Source organism: Xenopus laevis, chromosome 3L, assembly GCF_017654675.1.
Source record: "Xenopus laevis strain J_2021 chromosome 3L, Xenopus_laevis_v10.1, whole genome shotgun sequence".
Taxonomy (NCBI): domain Eukaryota; kingdom Metazoa; phylum Chordata; class Amphibia; order Anura; family Pipidae; genus Xenopus; species Xenopus laevis.
In genome coordinates this window covers 19,485,464-19,505,711 of record NC_054375.1, presented here as the reverse complement: position 1 = coordinate 19,505,711, position 20,248 = coordinate 19,485,464, and the positions used below count along the sequence as shown (strand labels likewise).

General features: G+C 39.4%; 1 protein-coding gene across 1 annotated transcript; it reads left to right on the top strand.

Annotated features, from left to right (window-relative positions):
- Window positions 1-341: 341 nt before the first annotated feature.
- Window positions 342-18,867, top strand: skp1.L (S-phase kinase-associated protein 1 L homeolog). The gene is made up of 6 exons (XM_018250746.2): window positions 342-517; window positions 15,040-15,136; window positions 15,650-15,723; window positions 16,935-17,078; window positions 18,349-18,489; window positions 18,575-18,867. Exons 1-6 carry the CDS (start codon window positions 344-346, stop codon window positions 18,608-18,610), a joined length of 666 nt encoding a protein of 221 aa, XP_018106235.1. The 5' UTR covers window positions 342-343; the 3' UTR covers window positions 18,611-18,867.
- The last annotated feature ends 1,381 nt before the right edge of the window (window positions 18,868-20,248 follow it).

Sequence of the window (20,248 nt, the reverse complement as noted above, 5' to 3'; positions counted from 1 at the left end):
GCTTAGATAAGCAGTCACCACAATACGTCACACTATCACATAGACTGAGGAGATTTATATAGACTAGGTTACTACATGCTGATTATACTTTGCAGTGGCAGCAAAATATTTCGATCCACTGCTTGCAAAACATAAAAAAAAACTGAATGTACATTAAACACCTCAAACGCTCTCTCCCATAATGACAACGCACATTCACTGACAGACTTGACGTTACGCATGATAGTCACGCTTGTTGCTAGGGTAGAACTCATGGATTATTTGGATTGGCTCTTTCTTTATGACGAATGCAACGGCACAGCGGCTAATAGGTTGAGTATTCTGCAACTTGAGAGGCTGTCAAATGTTCTTTTTTTCTCATTGGTCGGAAGGCTGTGACGTAAGGCGTGCATTTAAATTGTCCCACCTCAGAGCGCCATACCGTATTAGTGTCGTGGTGGGTGGAGCAGTCCGACTGACTGCTGCTGAAGACTCCCTGAAGGTTTATTTTACTGATTCGGTGGGCGTAAAATACAAGGTGAGTTGCAGGTAGAAATTCCGCTTGTACTATTCAGCATGAAATTTATTGTAGTGGTACGTATATATGCCAGGCTTCCGTAGTTTTGGTTGCGCCATTTATATAGGCCGCAAAGACTCTGCGTTGTGTTGGAGGCCGCATCGTGCGGCGTTATAGTTTCTGCAGTCGCCCTGTGAGAAAGGTGCTTTAGTACAGTCCCGCCTGCTATTCTTGGAGACAATAGGCGTCTATTAGCAGCTGTTTTCGCTGTGTGGCACCTCCGTTTACTACCATTGTAGGGGAAGGTTTCTGTGCTTAGGAGAGAAGGGATGGAGCATAAGATTACTTTTGTACTCATGAACCCACGTCCATCAAGTTTAACCTTTTTATTTCTTTATTTTTTTAATCTGCCTAACTGCCAGTTGATCCAGAGGAAGGCAAACCATCTGAGAAGCCTCTCCAATTTGCTCAGAGGGGGAAAAAAATCCTTCCTGACTCACAAAATGGCAATTGGACTAGTCCCTGGATCAACTTGTACTATGAGATTTATTCCATAACCCTGTATTCCCTCACTTGCTTAAAAACAATCCAACCCCTTCTTAAAGCTATCTAATGTATCAGCTTATGCAACTAATTCAGGGAGAGAATTCCACATCTTCACCACTCTCACTGTAAAAAAAATATTTAGGCGGAACCTCTTTTCTTCTAATAGGAATGGGTGACCTAGTGTCAGCTGAAAAGACCTGCTGGTAAATAAAGCATTAGAGAGATTATTATATGATGCCCTTATATATTTATACATAGTTATCATATTTCCCCTTAAGCGCCTCTTCTCCAGCGTGAACATCCCCAATTTGGCCAGTCTTTCTTCATAGCTAAGATTTTCCATACCTTTTACCAGCTTAGTTGCCCTTCTCTGTACCCTCTCCAATACAATAAGGACATTATTGTTTGTTTGAGTGATGGAGACCAAAACTGTATGGCATATTCTAGATGGGGCCTTACAAGTGCTCTATACAGTGGAAGAATGACCCCCTCCTCCCGTGACTCTATGCCCCTTTTAATACAGCTCAAGACCTTATTTCCCCTTGATGCTGCTGACTGACATTGCTTGCTACAGCCAAGTTTACCATCTACAAGGACTCCATGGATTTGCCTATTGCTGTCCCATTAAGAGTACAAGTGGCTTGGATATTTTTACATCCCAGGTGCATGATTTTACATTTATCAACATTGAATCTCATTTGCCACTTAGCTGCCCAGATTGGCAGTTTGTCAAGATTGTGTTGCACACATCCTGGATGGAATTAATTGGTTCCATAGCAACGACAATTGTAGTTCATGGATTGGCAAACACACTTGTTTCTGCAGCGGGGGAAGTACCCGTTTATTATATTTGTGGTGTTCTATAATAAAGAGGTACTTCCCCCCCCCCACACTGCAGAAATAGTTATGAGGATCCATGATCAACAATTGTCGATGCCCATATATTTGCCCCCCTGCCTACGTTTTAAATTGCCCCATACAGATTTGATCCATCATGTTGTCCATGTGATCTTATCCTGAACTGCTGTAAAGAAAGAAATGTATCCTCCTTTATGATTGGCACAGAATACATGGATGAGAAGCACTACTGTCTTGCCTCTTAACATCTGGAAATGATAAGGCTGAGAAACCCCAAAAAAATTTGGCTTCTGTGCTTCACATACAGGAGATAAGTACCTTTACTGCAAAAACTGCCAGTCTAGAGGGGACTACACCTGACCAGGTGCAGGGAGTTACTAATGAACAGCTGCATGTATTCCCTTGCAACTCCCTGTGCCTGACCATAAACTGATCCACAACAGCTGCATTTTCCCTTGCAATTTCCTGCACCTAGTCATAAATTGTCCCAAAACAGCTGCATTTGTTCCCTTGCAACTCCCTGCAATTAAACATACATTATTAATCCCAGAACTGCTGCATTTATTCTGTTGCAACTGTGCACCTGATCATGTATCACTATGCAGGAAAACAAACCTACAGCTGCTGTTATGGACTATCATAACAGTAAATACTAATGTACACTGTATAACGTTTATAATTTAATAGAGGCAGACAGTTGCATGGTTAGGGTTGCCATCTTTTCGTCCTGTGGAGACCAGGCGGGTGGGTGCTGTGACGTGGCGATTGGCTGATCGTCGTGTCGATCATTGGGAATCCTGCCCGGCTTTCCTAATTTGGAAAACCTGGTAGAAAGTTTTGACCCGGGCAGCCCTTCAAAATACTGGGCTGTCTGGGTCAAAACCAGACAGGTGGCAACCCTATGTATAGTGTATAACAATGTATTATGGACTATAGTAGGGGTCAGCAGCCTTTATTATAAAAAGAGCCATTTTGCCCCCTTTTCCACTAAAGAAAAATAGTCTGAAGCCGTAAAACAAAAACAGGTTATAAACTTTTAAACGTTATAACCTTTTTTTTAAAAATTTAAACAGAATACAACAAACAAAAGTGCAATGTGCATGTATAGGCCTGCTTCGAAATAAACTAAACACAGAATAGCCCTGTTAAATGTTGGTGTTCTCATCTGTTTAAAGGCGAGGGCTATAGACGTCATTAAATTATGCTTCACATCCACGTCTATAGCCCTTGCACCTGCTGCAGCTGGACTCTGGAGGCTACTCTCTTGTTTTGAGTGTGTGACCGCAGTAAGGACCATGATGAATCATCTTGCTGCGGCTTGGTCTTGCCTGTCAATCCTGGGACGTCTGCCAGCAGGTGCGAGGGCTGTATAGCTTCCTGAGTGTGCGACCGAAGTAAGCTAACAGGCCAGACGTGGCGTTTTTAAAAAAGCTTGGTCTGCCGTAAATACGTACTACCATTAAAACGAATGGAAAACGCACCATGGCAATTCTCACAGGGCGCTTGCAAGTTGAAATCCTCCACGGGATGCCAGTATTGGAGTTTTTCAGCAGAAACGCCAATACGTCCAGAAACTATCAAATCAATAGATTCTATGGGATCTGCACGTTTGAAACCCCACTTTACATAAATACGCCGCGTAGTTTAAATATGACGTCCAAATTCTTGCGAGATAAATGACGCATATACGTAATCAGTGACGTGATTACGTTGCATATTGACTATTGTTCTGGCTCCATTTTGCATGTAAATAGCTTTTCAACTTGGCTTAAATTCTTCCGAGCTGGCTTTCTCCAAAGCAACCGGAATTATGGGTAACGAGAACAATGAGAAGTGCATATTTGGAAAAGAAACTTACGCATGAAAAACACATGTTGACGGTCTGTATAGATGAAGAGCCGCAGGTTGCCTACCCCTGGACTACAGCTTATGTCCAGCTGGGCATGTACATTTGTGACTGATGATTATTTGCTGTGTAACACAGGAGCATACTGTTGTACTTTAAAGGAAACCTGTCACTTTTTTGTTGACAGTAGGACTGTTATTAAATAGTTAAAACTAATACACTTCCGTCTTTTTCTAAATAAATGTAATTAAGGCAGGGTTTTAAAATTGTGCACGAGACTCCAAAGTCGCGACTTTCTGAAAGTCGGTCGCAAAGCCTCAAGGGAAAAACTATAGCTGGCTGAAATCTCGTGAGATTTCACCTCAGCCGTTTCAATCTGCGGGAGAAGGAGAATGAAGAGGAAGAGGAAAGGAAGAGATCACAGAACAGACAAGAAGTAAGGAATCTCAGCAGCTGCAGCCAAGCACTAATTTTAGTCCATGACAGGTTTCCAATGTGAGTGATCGCACCGCACTTTTCCTCCCGCATATCTCTTGATTTCACTTCTGAAGTTGAATGGCTCCGTTTTGATTTGCTCATAGCCTTCTCTGATCTTTGCGAACAGGAGCTGCAAACTTTCCCTTCGCATCCCCCTCTTTGTCTCTTCTGATGGATAGTGAAGGCTTTTCATGCACCCCCCTCCATGTGCCTTTCCGAAGAAGTTATGTCTAAAGTTGAGAGCTTTAGTTTCCTTTGCGCATAACCCTTTATGAACCTTGCGAGCAGGAGCTGAAAACTCTCCTTTCGCATCCCCTTCACTGTTCCTTCCAAATGGAGTGTTATAGAGTAAAGTTTAAGGCTCAGTTCCCCCCTACATATTACAGTAAGTAATGTGGAATGCAGTGGGTGAATGAGCAGGGAGAAAGATGGAAATTCTGTAGGCATGGACTTTGAAAAAGATTCATGTTGTGGAGGGAGAGGCTTGGAAGGTGAAGGGGCATTGCAGAACAGTAGGATAAAAGGACATTGAGGGGTACTGGAAAGCAGTGTTTTGGGTAGTAGCATATAAATAATTAGCATTGCTGCACTTCCCCTCTCCATTTTTGACTACATTTCTAACCCCCAGCAGCACAAAAATCTACCTCGGAGCAGCACATATCTGTTACACTGTGGAGGGAACACCTATCCTTCTATGTGCTAAAACACTAAAAATGACAATGCAATTAGAATAGCTAGATTGATTCATACACACAGAAACACCAGCAGGGAAAAACTTTATTCACCATCTGAAATTTTTACTATGCACGAATAGGCAGAGCATCTGCCTTATTCAAAGCAAATTTTCAATTGGTCTTCATTTTTTAAATAGTTTTTTGAATTTTTTACCTTCTTCTGAAGTTTACCAGCTTTCAAATGGGTGTCCGTAACCCCATTTAAAAAACAAATTCTCTGTAAGTCTACAAATTTATTGTTACTTTTTATTACTCCTCTTTCTATTCAGGCCTCTCCTATTTATAGCCCAGTCTCTTATGTAAATCAGTGCATGGTAGCTATGGTAGTTTGGACCCTAGCAACCAGATTGCTAAAATTCCAAACTGCTGCTGAAAAAAAAGCTAAATTACTCAAAAAACACAAAAAATAAATAATGAAAACCAATTGCAAGTTGTCTCAGAATATCAATATCTACTTCATACAAAAAGTTAATCTAAAGGTGAAAACCCCTTTAAAGGGAATATCAACCCAAAAAATAATTTGCCTTATAAAATAAAATGTAGTAACTTAGAATTCATTACAATTTTTCTATCGTTTTCAAGTTTTGTATATGTACTGGCTGCTGCTCTCTGCCCTGATGGATCAGACTGTTCATACAACGTAAGACAAGGCAGCTGATTAACAGACCTGTCTTTGCTGCTGGGAAACTAAGACTTTTGCAACATTGTTTAACCTTTTCACTGCCAGCCAATTTGGCCAAGTTGGAACTTCTATTGCCAGACCGTTTTTGAACATTTTTTGCTCTTTCACTTTAGGGGACTTTCCTGGGGGGGGGTCTTTTAGTTTACCCACAAAAACAAGATATTGTTTTTTTTCAGGACAACCTAAGCTTTCAAAATATGCTAGAATTTAGTTGTCATTCCAGTTCTGTAAAAATATATGGGCTTCTAAGTGTATAAAAAAAAAAGTTTCACATGATACAAACGCATATATCAGAAGCATAATTTATTTTATGCATGAGAACATGGCAGATTTGGAAAGTTCTGTGTCTCCCGAACGAGCCAATACCAAATATATATGGTTTTATGGAGATTTCTCACTTCGATAGTTCAAAAGCTGTGAAGCAGTAAACTACCAAAGCACCGCTCCACAAAACTGCATACATTGATTTCAAGGCCAAACATTCCACTAACAGTAGGTTTACCCTAAACAACTACCCCTTATTGGAAAGAACAGATTCTAACCAGTTCAAAATGGGTAAATATATATTTGTACTCCAAACTACCAAGTTGCAATTCTTTCCTAAAGTTAGCAGTTTTTATAAAAATGTGTTACATTTTTGAAAAATTACCTCTACAGCACTGTATCTCCCACATATCATTTATATACCAAGATAAAATACCCTAAATATGAAAGCCCAGGGTCTGCTGAACAGTTTGATGCCCAATATGCATAGGTACACGTAAGTATGTGGCGTATAGGGGCCCCAGAACGAAGACACCCCAAATATCAGTTCTGGAATTCCAAATACTGCAAAATCAGAATATTTGCTGCATTTTTCAAGGGGCAAAAGTACAAAAATGTATGTTCACCCCAGAAAACCATATGTTTTTGGAAAGTACAGATTCCGAGGAATCTAATATGGGTATGCACATCTTTCTACTCCAAAATACCAAGCCGCAAAGCTTTCCTACATTTGGCAATTTTTATGACATTACAGAAAATCACCTCAATATTGCAACTCTGAAGCATCATATCTCCCACATATCATGATAAAACACCCTAAATATGAAAGCTCCGGGTCCGATGAACAGCTTGATGGCCAATATGCATAGGTACACGTAAGTATGTGGGTATAGGGGCCCCAGAATGAAGACACCCCTTACGAGTTATCAGTTCTGGAATTCCAAATACTGCAAAATCAGCATATTTACAGCATTTTTCAAGGGGCAAAAGTACAAAAATTTATGTTCACCCCAGAAAACCATATATTTTTGGAAAGTACACATTCTGACGAATCTAATATGGGTATGCATGTCTTTCTACTCCAAAATACCAAGCCGCAAAGCTTTCCTATATGGCAATTTATGACATTTCCGAAAATCACCTGAATTTTGTAACTCTGAAGCATCGTATCTCCCACATATCGTTACATACAAAGAAAAAGCACCCTAAATATGAAAGCCCGGGGTCCGCTGAACAGTTTGATGCCCAATATAGGTACACATAAGTATATGGCGTATAGGGGCCATAGAACGAAGACCGTTCTGTAATTCCAAATACTGCAAAATCAGCACATTTACAGCATTTTTTCAAGGGGCAAAAGTACAAAAATTGATGTTCACCCCAGAAAACCATATATTTTTGGAAAGTACACATTCTGACGAATCGAAAATGGGTATGCGCGATTTTCTACTCCAAAGTACCAAGCCGCAAAGCTTCCTAAACATGAAAGTCTGGGGTCCGCTGAACAGTTTGATACCCAATATGCATAGGTACCCCTAAGTATGTGGCGTATAGGGGCCCCAGAAAGAAGACACCCCATACGAGTTCTGTAATTCCAGATACTGCATAATCAGCACATATACAGCATTTTGCGACAGGCAAAGGTACAAAAACTAGGTTCACCCCAGAAAACCATATATTTTTGGAAAGTACACATTCTGACAAACACAAAATTGCTAAAAATGTGTTTCTACCCCAAATTATCAAAGTGTAAATGATGCTAAAAAATTACATAAGGAAAAACAATGCAAGCATAAAACTGCAATAAAATTCACAAAAAAGCAAATACAATTAGGAAAATCAACGAAATAACAAAAAAACTGATCCGACAGCGTGGTTAGAGACAGAATGCTTGATCCAGTAGTCATGCTGTGAAATATAAAGTTTTTAGGGAAATAACATACAGTAAGGAAAACTTAGAAAATGAACTAAAAAAAAAAGTGAAAAACCCCCTATAAGTGTGTGTGTGTGTGTGTGTGCATGGATGTACAGCTCTAAAAAGTGTATAAATATGTGCATATGTGTATTTGAGTATGTAAATATGTGCAAAAGTTTGAAAAATCAAAAAAAACAAACTACTTTTACTAGTATGTGTACTGTGTATATGTAAATGCCTGTAAATACCTGTAAATAGGTAAAAAAAAAAAAAAGGGCACTTACCAACTCTAGATGAAGAGGAGTCCTTTTCAGTGCTGTAGGGTTGAGAAATGCTGAGTCACTGCACCAGGAAGTGCGTGGGCGGAGCTGGAACATGTGAGTTGCTGGTGCTGCAACAAGGAAGCTGTTGCTGCGTCTCTCTGCGACCCTGGAGTGGAGGATCGCCGATCTTTTTCAGGTAAGCTCATTGCCTAGGGGGTTCTGCTGCTAACCGCTCCTCTCTGCACGCTGATTTTGCAGTGTGTGCAGAGAGAGTGCTGTTTTAGTAAAGAACGTAGCTCCTACGTTCTTGGCACTTAAAGCCTTTTTTCAAAAGAACGTAGGAGCTACGTTCTTGGCAGTTAAAAGGTTAAGTACCAACCGGGAGTAACTTTCAAAGCACTAAACATCTTCAATAAATATATGTTAGAAAGTTGCATAGAATGATGTTTTCTTTTATTAGGGACATTTTTATTTTGGGTTTGACTTTAAGCTAAAGGCAAATTTGCACCTGGGCAGTAACCCATAGCAACCAGTCAGTGACTGGCTTTTTCCAGGCAGCTGCAGGTTAAACTATGAAATCAAACATTTAATTGGTTATTGCAGAGGTGCAGATTTGCCCAGTGTTTATAAATGAGCCCCAAGGACTGCACGTTCTTAGTAGGTTTTAACGTTTTGGTTTGAGATTTTTAGTAGCACACAATGTGCTAATACAGAAGGTGTTTCAAACAATCCTAATAGAATATCAAGTCCTGGTGTGACATGAACGGTGCAGAGCATGTCTATCACAGATACTCTACGACAGTGATCCCCAACCAGTAGCTCGTGAGCAACATGTTGCTCTCCAACCCCTTGGATGTTGCTCCCAGTGGCCTCAGCTGGAGCTTATTTTTGTATTCCTGGCTTGTTGGCAAGTTTTGGTTTCATAAAGACCAGGTGCACTGCCAAACAGAGCCTCAATTTAGGTTGACAATCCACATAGGGGCTACTAAATGGCCAATCACAGCCCTTTTTTGGCACCCCAGGAACATTTTTTTATGCTAGTGTTGCTCCCAAACTCCTTTTAGGTCTGAATGTTGCTCACGGATTCTAAAGGTTGGGGAACCCTGCTCTACGACTTAAGCATGCATGAGATTTGGCAGTTTGGCTCAGCCCACACACAGAAAAGATGTTTCAAGATGGCAACACTTTTTACATGTAGGATATTTTCTAATCCGTTTCAGATATAGACAAAAACAGTTGACTAAAGGGTTTACCTTAGAAGGGAAAGATATATATTACTCATGTCTCAAGGTGACCGGTCCTCTTTAAATAAAAATATTACTATTGCATTACTATTACAATTTATATTAACCTTCACATCTATTGCCTTATGTTGAACATTTAAGGTATGTTCTTATAAGTGAATGATCGGGCAGCAGCATAAGACAGCTATGTGCAGCCTGGAAACACACAGGACAGAGTGTGGGAGGGGAGGAGTTTGGCTGCTGCAGATTTCAGCCTGTCAGTCAGTGCTGTGACCACTTCCCTGTGGGAGATTGAAGAGACACTACCATTATTAATTTCTGCCTGGTTTCTGACCTGTAAACATCTCTCTGCAACTCTTGATATAACAAGGAGGTAAAATGCTTTCAAATTTTTTTCCTTTTTTACATCATTACATGTTTTGAGGAAGGATGAGTAATATACCTGAATATGAAGGTTATATAAAATGTCTACATTTTTTGCATTGAGTAATATGTTGATACATTATGACATCACATTTGAAATCAGGCTTATTTGTTACTCAGTCAGCCTGTGTGGTGTGATTTGTATTTGAGGGGGGTGCAAATAGGGAACTACTATAGGTTGGTCTTCTTGTTTTGAGTAAGAATAATATGCTGCCTGTCTTATAATCATTAATTATTTTGTTTGATTTAAAAGGGGAGGAAAAGGTAATAACTGGGGACAGATGGGCGGTGGTCATATCTAGAGTTAGGTCTTGTGCTCAAGAGCAATCTGGAGAGAGTGGTGGTTTGTGTTGAGTACAGAGGATTAAGTAGAACTGTAGTTTGCTCCTTATGGATTAATAAGATTTTTTGTATTTAATACACTAGACAGCCAAGGGTCCCACACTTTACCATATTTATCCGGGCAGCCCCATCTAGCACGAATAGGTTTATATAGTGGAATCTTCTGTTTGACCTGGTTCTTCCATATTGATAGTGAAGGGGGATTGCCCGCTTTCCAGTGCATGACAATACATTTCTCGGCTACCATTACTATTATGGCAAGCAGAGTTCTAGCTGCTTGGGTATGAGCCACAATAGAGACCTGGTTTAGTAGCATCACATGGGGATCTGGTTTTCTGGTACATTACCTTTGTGATGTAGTCCAAAATGGATGCCCAGAAATTGCTTATTTATCAGGACCACATCATGTGGATGTAATCTGCTGGTGAGTGGTGGCATCTTGGGCACTCATTAGTGTTGTTCTGAAATCCTATGGAGATGTTGGGGCGTGAGATAGGTTCTATGTAGGAATTTGAATTGGAGCAGCTTATCTCTGGCCCCAACCAGGTATTCAAATTGTGAGTCTAGCACAAGGATCCCCAACCTTTTGAACCTGTGAGCAACATTAAGAAGTAAAAAGAGTTGGGGAGCAACTCTAGCATGAAAAATGTTCCTGGGGTGCCAAATAAGGGCCATTGGCCATTTAGTAGCCCCTATGTGGATTGCCAACCAGCATTGAGGCTCTGTTGGGCAGAACACCTGGTTTTTATGCAGCCAAAACTTGTCTCTAAGTCAGGAATTAAAAAATAAGCACCTGCTTTGAGGCCACTGGGAGCAACATTAAAGGGGATGGAGAGCAACATGTTGCTCACGAGCTACTGGTTGGGGATCACTGGTCTAGCATATGAGTCCAGTTTACTGTGATTCCTGGGATCTCTTAGGACCAGCTTTGAAGGGGTGTGTGGTCTAGAGGAGAGTTCGTTAAAACCAATTGGGCGTAGAATTTTGAGAGTTTTGGTTAGTAGTGGGTTATGTGCCATATCTTCCAAACGCCTGGGCATTATATCTATTACCGGGCCCTGTACTTGTGCCGTTAGGGCATGCCTTCGTTGAATAAATCTGAATAGCATATTATTAAGCATCTGAAATTTCAGCTTTAGGCTCTGGAAATCAGATATTGAGTTTCCCTCACAAAATGGGAGACAGCATATAGATCCTTGAGAAAGGCATCTCATTGTGTCTCTCATCAAGAGGGCTTTATTAAAACCATTTGGCAGTGGTATATGACCCCTGAACGAATTTCTAAATTTGATCCGAAATCATCACCCTTGTGCTGGAGAGGATGCAATCAGACAGGTTCTCTGATGCATGTTCTTTGGAGCTGTCCTAAATTACAGAGACTCTGGGAAGATATTGACAAATTTGTTAAAAAACTTCCTGTATCACTAGACACAATCCCCCCCCGGAATGGCCTTGCTCCATCTAGGTACCATGGACCTGCCGCCTCAGGAAAGACTGATAATGAATCATATTTTTATTGTTACTAAAAATCTCATAGCAGCTAATTGGAAGTCCCCAATTATACCCAAGCTTGAAGACATTTTAAAAATAGTAGATTCCAATCTTTTAGCTGAAAAGGCTTGGGCCATAAGATGTGGCAATCTCCAGTCTTTCCTGGGAAGGGCTAGTTTATGGCCTACAATATACATACAATCTAAACTCTCAGAACTTTAGAGTTTTGAGATCAGAACTATAATCCCCTTCTCTCACAGGACACACATATGTAGAACAGTATATCTGGTTTCATTTGGCCTTATTGGATGTCAATTGAATCTTAATTTTTGGAAAATACAAGGAAAACTTTATGTTCTGTACTTTGAAGATATTGGGACTTGTAGATTAGTGTTTGTTTGTTGTTAGTTATTTATAAGTTATGGTTTTTTATTGGATATTTATCATCCGATCACCAGATATTCCAGATATGACTAAATGCTTGGTATCTATCCCTGATATTTAGGATTGATGGCTACATTGTACAACAGAATTGGAGAGGGTCCCTGGAATCTCTGAGGGGAGGTTTGATCCTCCCATTTTCCAGGCTGACTTTCACCTTAAAAGGAAGCAATCGTTCAGAGCATAAAGTACAATGTGGCCCTACTAACTTAGCAATAGATATAGATCTGAAATTGGCATAACAGTTTATCATTATATTGTCATTAATAAAAGGCTGTGTAATTGCATTTGTGATAGGATTTGCCTAGTGTATGTTGACTGGTTCGGACATGCATTGGGGTATATTTATGCTATATAAATTTTTGGTTACAGTAGGTGCACTATTCGCACATTAGTACCAACTCAATTCTTCCGCGTAGTTGATTTAAGTGAATATTGTTAGCTATCATAACTTAGACTTTAGTTTAATCATTATTGTTGTTTTACTGCTAACTACTACTGTTGCTGTGATTACTATCATTGAATGTACATGTTTGATGTAATGACATTACTAGATTCACTACATTTATTATTGAAATGTTTGTAAAATTTCTTTCTTGAAAAACCCAATAAAAAATATTGAAACCGAGTTTCCCTCACAAACATCTTTAATATATTTAATATTGTATCTGGCCCAAAGTTGGGGGGTCTGGGACATTTTGCAGGTGTGAGATATTTGGATTATGCCAGAGTGAGGCACGGGGAGATAGGTGGTTGGTAGGTTTAGGAAATAAACAAAAGAGCTGTCTGCCAAGCCTGACTCGCCTCCTGCATCAGAGGGGTAGATTTGGATGAGTATTTACATCCTATGTAATTGGGCGTTAAGGTGTTTAATATGAGAAATACAGTATAGTCTTCCCTTTTAAGGCGTCCCACACCATAGGTCACCATCAGCTGACTTCTCATTAATACTGAGAAAATCTGTTATACTGTTTTCTATAGGGGTAGACAATTCAGTATGATTAACCCAGTATTGACTTAATCTCCACCCTTTCTTAGAGGTATTATAATTTAAATAGATTTAAATATTGCTAGCCAATATCCGTGAGCGATCAGATATGCCCCTCATTAGCTGTTGTATCTCCTCTATCCCTCGGTTTAACTCGGGGGAGCCCAATGACATATCAATGCGGGAAAGGGTCATGTGTGCATGGTTTATAGCAGGTGTATTGGGTGGCATCAGGGTATTTGCTGCGCCACAAGTCAGACAAGCCAAATGCTTCCAGCCACCTAAGTAGGGAGCCATCCGTGCAAACTGGTGTAGGAAGTCTATCTCTGGATTAGTTTAAAACAAGTCGCCCATGATTAGAAGGGAGGCTGCTGGAGGCTCATAATTTTGTTCATAACAGTATATAGTATCTTATCTGAGAATGGTGGAGATATAGATAGATAGATAGATATATAGATATAAACAATGTTAATTAGTGAACCCATTACCCTGGCTTGTATAACTATAAATATGCCCTCCGAGTCCGTTATCGGGTGTGCCAGGCTAAATCAACAGTTTGTGCTAATCAAGATTAAGTAGAGTATGGAGCATGGTATGCTGCTGACATCCACCTTATATCGTTTAAGGAACTAGAATAGCAGGCCCCTTTTTATTGCTCTACTGAGTCCTCTCAACATTCCATGAGAGAATAATTAACCTAGCCATTGCATTATTGTGCGGTATCTTGGGCTAGCTGTGTATCCATAAAACAGAAGGATTCTACAGTTGCAACAATGACCACTCTGCATATTTACATTAAACTTAGTTATAGTGGATTGTTGAGGGAAGAAGGGGGGGGGGGTAAACATCAAAACAGTGCCAGTGCCCACCCTATCCACCACAAAGCCCAACTGTGGCAGTGGATTTACTCCCGTAAACTTTAATTTATAATCTTCTAGGTAATTTTCATTAGAACCAGCAGGACCTAAATGTGTCAAAAAGGAAAGATGTACTTGGTGGTGACAGTCAAGTATTCTGTGCTTATTAGGCTGTGGGCCTTTGCCTGTAATGGGTTTCCACATGATGTTGCTGCTGGTACATGATCCAGCATCTACCAAGGTGGGGATCTCCACGTTCTAGCTTCCAGCCATGCAATAACCTGCAATACTTAAATGTTTTTACACAGCCAGGTCCCTTTCTTGGACCCGTAGTTTGGCTGGAAACATCATGGCGTAGGGCAGGTTTTGCAGGCGTAATTGATTTTTGACCTCTATGAATCTGTTGTTGCTTGCGGACCTCTAATGAAAAGTCAGGGTAGATAGAAACTTTCTCGTTTACTATTTCTTGCTTTTTATAAGCCTCTGCCAGCACTTCTCTGTAGTTCAGCAAGTGTGCTATAAGTGGGCATGGTGGGGCTCCAGGTGGAGCGGGTCGGGCATGGATTCTGTGGGCCACTTCGAATGATGGTGAAAAAGTCTTTGTCCAGCTTGTCACTGAACCAGTTCTCTACAAAGAGCGCCGGGGCGATGCCCTCTGCCCTTTCAGGTAGCCCCACCAGCCTAATGTTGTTCTGTTTTCCATATCATCCACCTTGGCCTCAATAGCTTGGATTTTTTGTGCTATTTCATAAATATTGTTCTTCTGTGCAGCTGCAATGCCAATAGCTTTATGCTCTGCTAGGTTTGCGCAGTGTGCACTAATGGCATGTCTGCACCATCTTGGAAGCCAGGAGTGGGTGTTGCGGCTCCATGTTTGGCGCTGGCAGCGCGAGAGCTGTCCGTGCAACTCATCCTGTGAATTCCAGCCGGCTTCTTCAGGGTAAGGGGCAGGATTAGCACGAACATGGAACTCTATTAAGACGCGTCCGTCCTGCTCGGTTCCTGCCCTCTACTTCCCAGTGCAGCATCTTTACTATCCTGCATTACTATCCCGCATTTTTACTATCACAGAGGCTTTAATTAATGATCAGCTCTCCTTTTTTTTTTTTTTTTTTGCTTCCAGTAACAAAAGCAGTTATGTATGTGTTGATTGATGTATTTTTGCTTTTCAGATGCCTTCTATAAAACTGCAGAGTTCTGATGGAGAGATTTTTGAAGTGGATGTTGAAATTGCAAAGCAGTCCGTGACAATTAAAACTATGTTGGAAGGTACTTTCTTGAATCTGCTGCTTTAACTTTCATGTGTATTCTTTGAATGTGTCCTCTGGTATGCAGGTCTTTGTTTTTATTCCCCTAATGTACCTTGAGGTTTATTAGTGTGATGGCACATAGAGCATTTTCTTCCCCAGGCAATTGCTTGACCGCAACAGCGTGCTGGGAACTTTTTGTCTATAGCAATTGCATAACTTTTGATGCAACTGGCTGTATGGAAAACTAAAATTACGAGGGGTGATTCCAAGTGTTTTATCATGCACTTGGAAATTGCATGGGTGTTGTTATTGCCCTTATATTGAAGTTGTATGAGAAAATGCCGAGATTTAGTATTTTGATTACTAAATTTACAAGTGCTCTGGTTGTAACATTTGTTGTATTTAAATGGATGTTGTGTAATTTCTTGAGAAAGTTTTGATTTCAATATAGTATTATAACATAACATTCTTATCTGTGGAATGTTTTATTTTTTTTCAAGACCCATACAGTTACTTAAATGTTTTTACACAGATCTGGGCATGGATGACGAAGGCGACGATGATCCTGTACCACTTCCCAATGTTAACGCTGCAATTCTTAAAAAAGTAAGTGCTATTTAAGTAGCTTTTAAGTTATACCCATGCTAGATGCAGGTTAGAGTTTATTTAGAGGTGTTTGTTTGCTGCAGGGATACATTGTAATTGGGACACAAAATTGTACAGGTATGGGATCCGTTATCCTAAAACCCGTAATCCAGAAATCTTCGCATTACACAAAGGCCATCTCCCATAGATTCCATTTTATCCAAATAATCCATTTTATTTTATTTTTTTAAAGATTGTTTTTCTCTGTAATAATGAAACAATACCTTGATCCACACTAAGATATCAATCCTTATTGGAAGCAAAACCAGCCTATTGAGTTTACATGATTTTCTAATAGACTTACGATATGGAGACCCAAATTACAGAAAGATCAGTAACAAGTCGGATACCTGTAAAACATTTAGAATAGTGTTGAAATTAGAAAGTGTGTGTGCGAGGGCAGGAGTTGAAACACTCAATTGTATTTGTATATCAGTGGCAGGCAAAATTACTTACAAATGCCAGTTTTTGGGGTTTTTTTTAGATATATTGGCAACTAGTAAGAAAGAAAAAGTAGGTGAACTACTGGCTGTTCCAAATCTAAACTAACTGTTGGGTAACAATGGAAAATTGATGAGCTACAGAATCAGTTGGGTTATTGATGGATCAGAAATGGGCATGAACAAGATGAGTTTTAAAGGGACATTATACTCCCTTGTTCACCATGAGTACAATAAATCGGGCTTAGTGCTGAACATACTTTTTGCACATTTTAATCATGAATAAAGTGAAACTCGCTAAAGGATATTATTCCTATTATTGGTCAAGGGCTGAATGTGTAAGCTGTTTGCAACAAGAATTTTTTTTTAGCTTAAGATACAGCAGTAACGTATCTGGGTGATGGCACACTAGTAGATTAGTTGCCAGCAGTCAATCTGCACTACTGCATGTGACTAATCTCCTGAAAATGCTTTCCCACTGGCAACAAAGTAAATCACTGATGAGGAATATTTACATTTCTTCAGGTTTGGAAAGCCAAAGCAACTTGTATGATTCATCACCAGCGATTTACATTATTGCCAATTGGAAGGAAACTAAGGGACATTTTGAAGGAAATATAATTGTCAGTCAGATATCTTTGAGTTGCATACTACAACAAAGCATTGGATACAGACCATCAAATGCGGTCTGTTGTATAAAGGGAAATGCCCATGTACTTTTCTTTTCATCAGGTCATCCAGTGGTGTACACACCATAAAGATGATCCCCCACCACCTGAAGACGATGAAAACAAAGAGAAGAGAACAGATGATATCCCTGTATGGGACCAAGAGTTTTTAAAAGTGGACCAGGGAACACTTTTTGAACTTATTTTGGTGAGGCATGCAATGACTTTTGTATCACCTCTCTAGGACTTGCAAAAACAATATAAAATCTTTGATCACCCAACCCAAATCTTGTATAGAACCCAGCAAAATTATACAAAGTGATATTTTAAACATAGTCTATTTCTAGTACTATTAACTTTAGTTAGAGAGTTATTTTAAAACCTTGCCTCTAACAGAATCAAACAAAGAGTGATTTTCTGGCCATGAAATGCCTCCTACACTGATGCCTATATACCTGAAACTTTAATGGTTTCTGCAATGGGTAGTCCTTCTCTACATTTGTTTCATGGAATACCTCCTGGCATTCTCAGTTTTATGAGAAACAAGAGTGATTCATATAGCAGTTGCTTTTACAACTATGGCAGCATAAGTATTTTTAACCTGTAGTAGGCACATTGTGGAAATTCATGTAATCGATACCACTAGTTCATAATGGATTAAACAATTAAATGCACATGTTCATATGTTCTTCAGTTGGCATAGATTGAACTTCCAAACTGAAAATGGCAACAGCAGTTATTCTTTATATCAATCCCATAAACATCCATTACACCTATTTTAGAATTAATAAATACTATTCTTTTTCTTCTGTTTATACCCCCTGAAAAACTAACTAGGACAAGAAAACCAATTTGTTTGGCCTGATATTGTTTTTTGAAAATAATTCCGCTTCCCATAAGTCTCAGATGTCACTCAGACTATAAACTCGCATGTGAACAGTGGAGTAAAATAATCAGACTGGAAGTGGCCCTTCAGAGAAATCTGCTTCAAAGATAGATTTTTTTTTTTTTTTTTTTTTAACAAATATGTTAAAAGGCCATTCTGGATAAAGTGTGGTTTTTTTTTCCCTCAGAGAACAGATGTTGGTAAGGCTGTAGAATGCCTTTTTCCAGGAAATGTGATGGCATATTACCTTAATGCCTTCAATGGGTCAGTATATCCACTTTTCCAACATTAGTTTCATGAAGAGAAATTGTGTTGAGCATATTATCGCCTATATAATAGTTAAATGTGTGATTTTTGTGTTTCCTAATACTAAACAGGTCAAAATCTGAAACATTCTGCTTCCTATTTTTATTTATCTATTTATTTTTTTCTTCCTCAAAACAAAATCAACAGGCCACTGTATAAACAAAACTCCTTCTACCAGATGCAACTTCTTTGGCTTTTAGAAAAGGAGCAGTTCATATACACATGGTTTTTTGTGAGCTGGTAATTTGCTTTGTTGTGCTCTTATTGCATTTTTTTGTGTATTAAGGCTGCCAACTATTTGGATATTAAAGGATTGCTTGATGTCACGTGCAAAACGGTTGCAAACATGATTAAAGGAAAAACGCCTGAAGAAATTCGAAAGACCTTCAACATCAAAAACGACTTTACTGAGGAGGAAGAAGCTCAGGTGTGTGTGTGTGTGTGTGTGTGTGTGTGTGTATTAAATACATTTTTTTTTTTTTTTTACCTTTTGTATCCTGCTTTCATTTCAGGTACGCAAAGAGAATCAGTGGTGTGAAGAAAAGTGAAGTTGCATACCTGTTTCCACTGTAACACTGTAAAAGTCGTTCCAAATCAGCTAGTTGCACTGCTCTGTTTATACAAGACAATTTAGCATCTTAAATTAGCAGGAGGATGTTTGGCTGCATGTGTTGTGTGTCTCGGACATTTTTTTTTTCTTCTTTGAGCCAGATCTTCAAGCCGTGTTTAAGTCAATGTAATCTTGTGTGATACTTTCCTTTTAAAACAATAATAAATCTGTTAGCTGCGTGCTTTGAAGATGAAATATTGCATCACAGTAGTCTACTCCTGTTATTGCAGAACTAAGTTTTGACAGAACTTTACATTTACTAGATTTTGGCTTCTCTGACAAGGGACTTCAGCAGCAAATCACAATGTGTGCTGTTTTGTGTGTATGGCAAAATAATCCACCTGGAAACATGTATGTGATGGTCTGCATTTAGTATAAATGGATGAGGTTGTGAATTTATTTTTATATAAAGTTCACCTTCTATGCATCCAGACACTGATTTCATACTTTAAAAAATGTGTCTCAAGTTCTTTGAACCATGTGGAGATATTTAGTTTGTGCCATGTTCCAGCTCCAAATGTTACAACGAAAATTGTTTTTTCCCCTTTAAAATCTTGAGTGGAAGCTTAATTCCCTTTTTTAAAATAGATTTACACACACGTTTTTGATACAATTCCTTGTGATTGCTTTTCTATGCTAGTTACCGCTGTTGCACCACAAAACAGTGACTGCAACAAAAACTAAATAGGTTAGTACAGCCCATTTATAAAACTTTTTTTTTTTTTCTTCTCTCGCATCTTTAAAAGAGAAGGAAAGGTATAATTATGGGGTGTGCTGAAATATTAGACACCCCCTGTGATTATAATTACTAACCCTAGACCCTTAGCCAGTGCTCCTGTTTGCTCAAAACTGCACTGACCCTGGGTACTAAGCTGGGAGTGCCATATGTCTGTTTTTCAAGATCTTCTCAAGTTTTGATGTGTGTGCATAATAGAGTTAAAAGCCAAATTTGGAACAAAAATATATTTTTCATTAAGAGCATGGCTTTTTTCTTCTGTACATGCTCACCCTGAGAACAAAGAAGCTGCAGAAGACCACTCCTACAGAAGTGCCCCAGGTCGGTGCACCACCTAAGGTCTTGAGTAAGTGATTATTGTCACTGGAGGGGTGCCTAAACTTTGGCACCCCCCAGTAATACCCTTTCCTTCCCCTTAAGCACTTCATTCCTTGTCATATTCGGTGTTCCTTGAAAAACCTGTAAGGAAGAGTAGGTTTGGACTTTTCCTAATAAACTGACTTTAAAGGACTTTTTGGTTCACTGCATTGTCATTAAATGAAAATCCATTGTACATTATTCCACACCCATTTCAGGGATCCCCAACCTATTTTACCTGTGAGCAACATGCAGATGAAAAGTAGTTAGGGAGCAACACAAGAAAGAATAGTGTTCCTGCGGGTGCCAAGTACAGGTATAGGATCCCTTATCCGGAAACCCGATATCCAGAAAGCTCCGAATTACGGGATGGTCTCCCATAGACTCCATTTTATCCAAATAATCCAAATTTTTAAAAATGATTTCCTTTTTCTCTGTAATAATAAAACAGTAGCTTGTAATTGATCCCAACTAAGATATAAT

Coding starts and splice junctions, on each gene's coding strand:
- skp1.L (XM_018250746.2), top strand. CDS start 344: ATGTTCTTTTTTTCTCATTGGTCGGAAGGCTGTGACGTAAGGCGTGCA. Junction 17,079..18,348: donor CACTTTTTGAACTTATTTTG/GTGAGGCATGCA, acceptor TTGTGTATTAAG/GCTGCCAACTATTTGGATAT. Junction 18,490..18,574: donor CTGAGGAGGAAGAAGCTCAG/GTGTGTGTGTGT, acceptor CTTTCATTTCAG/GTACGCAAAGAGAATCAGTG.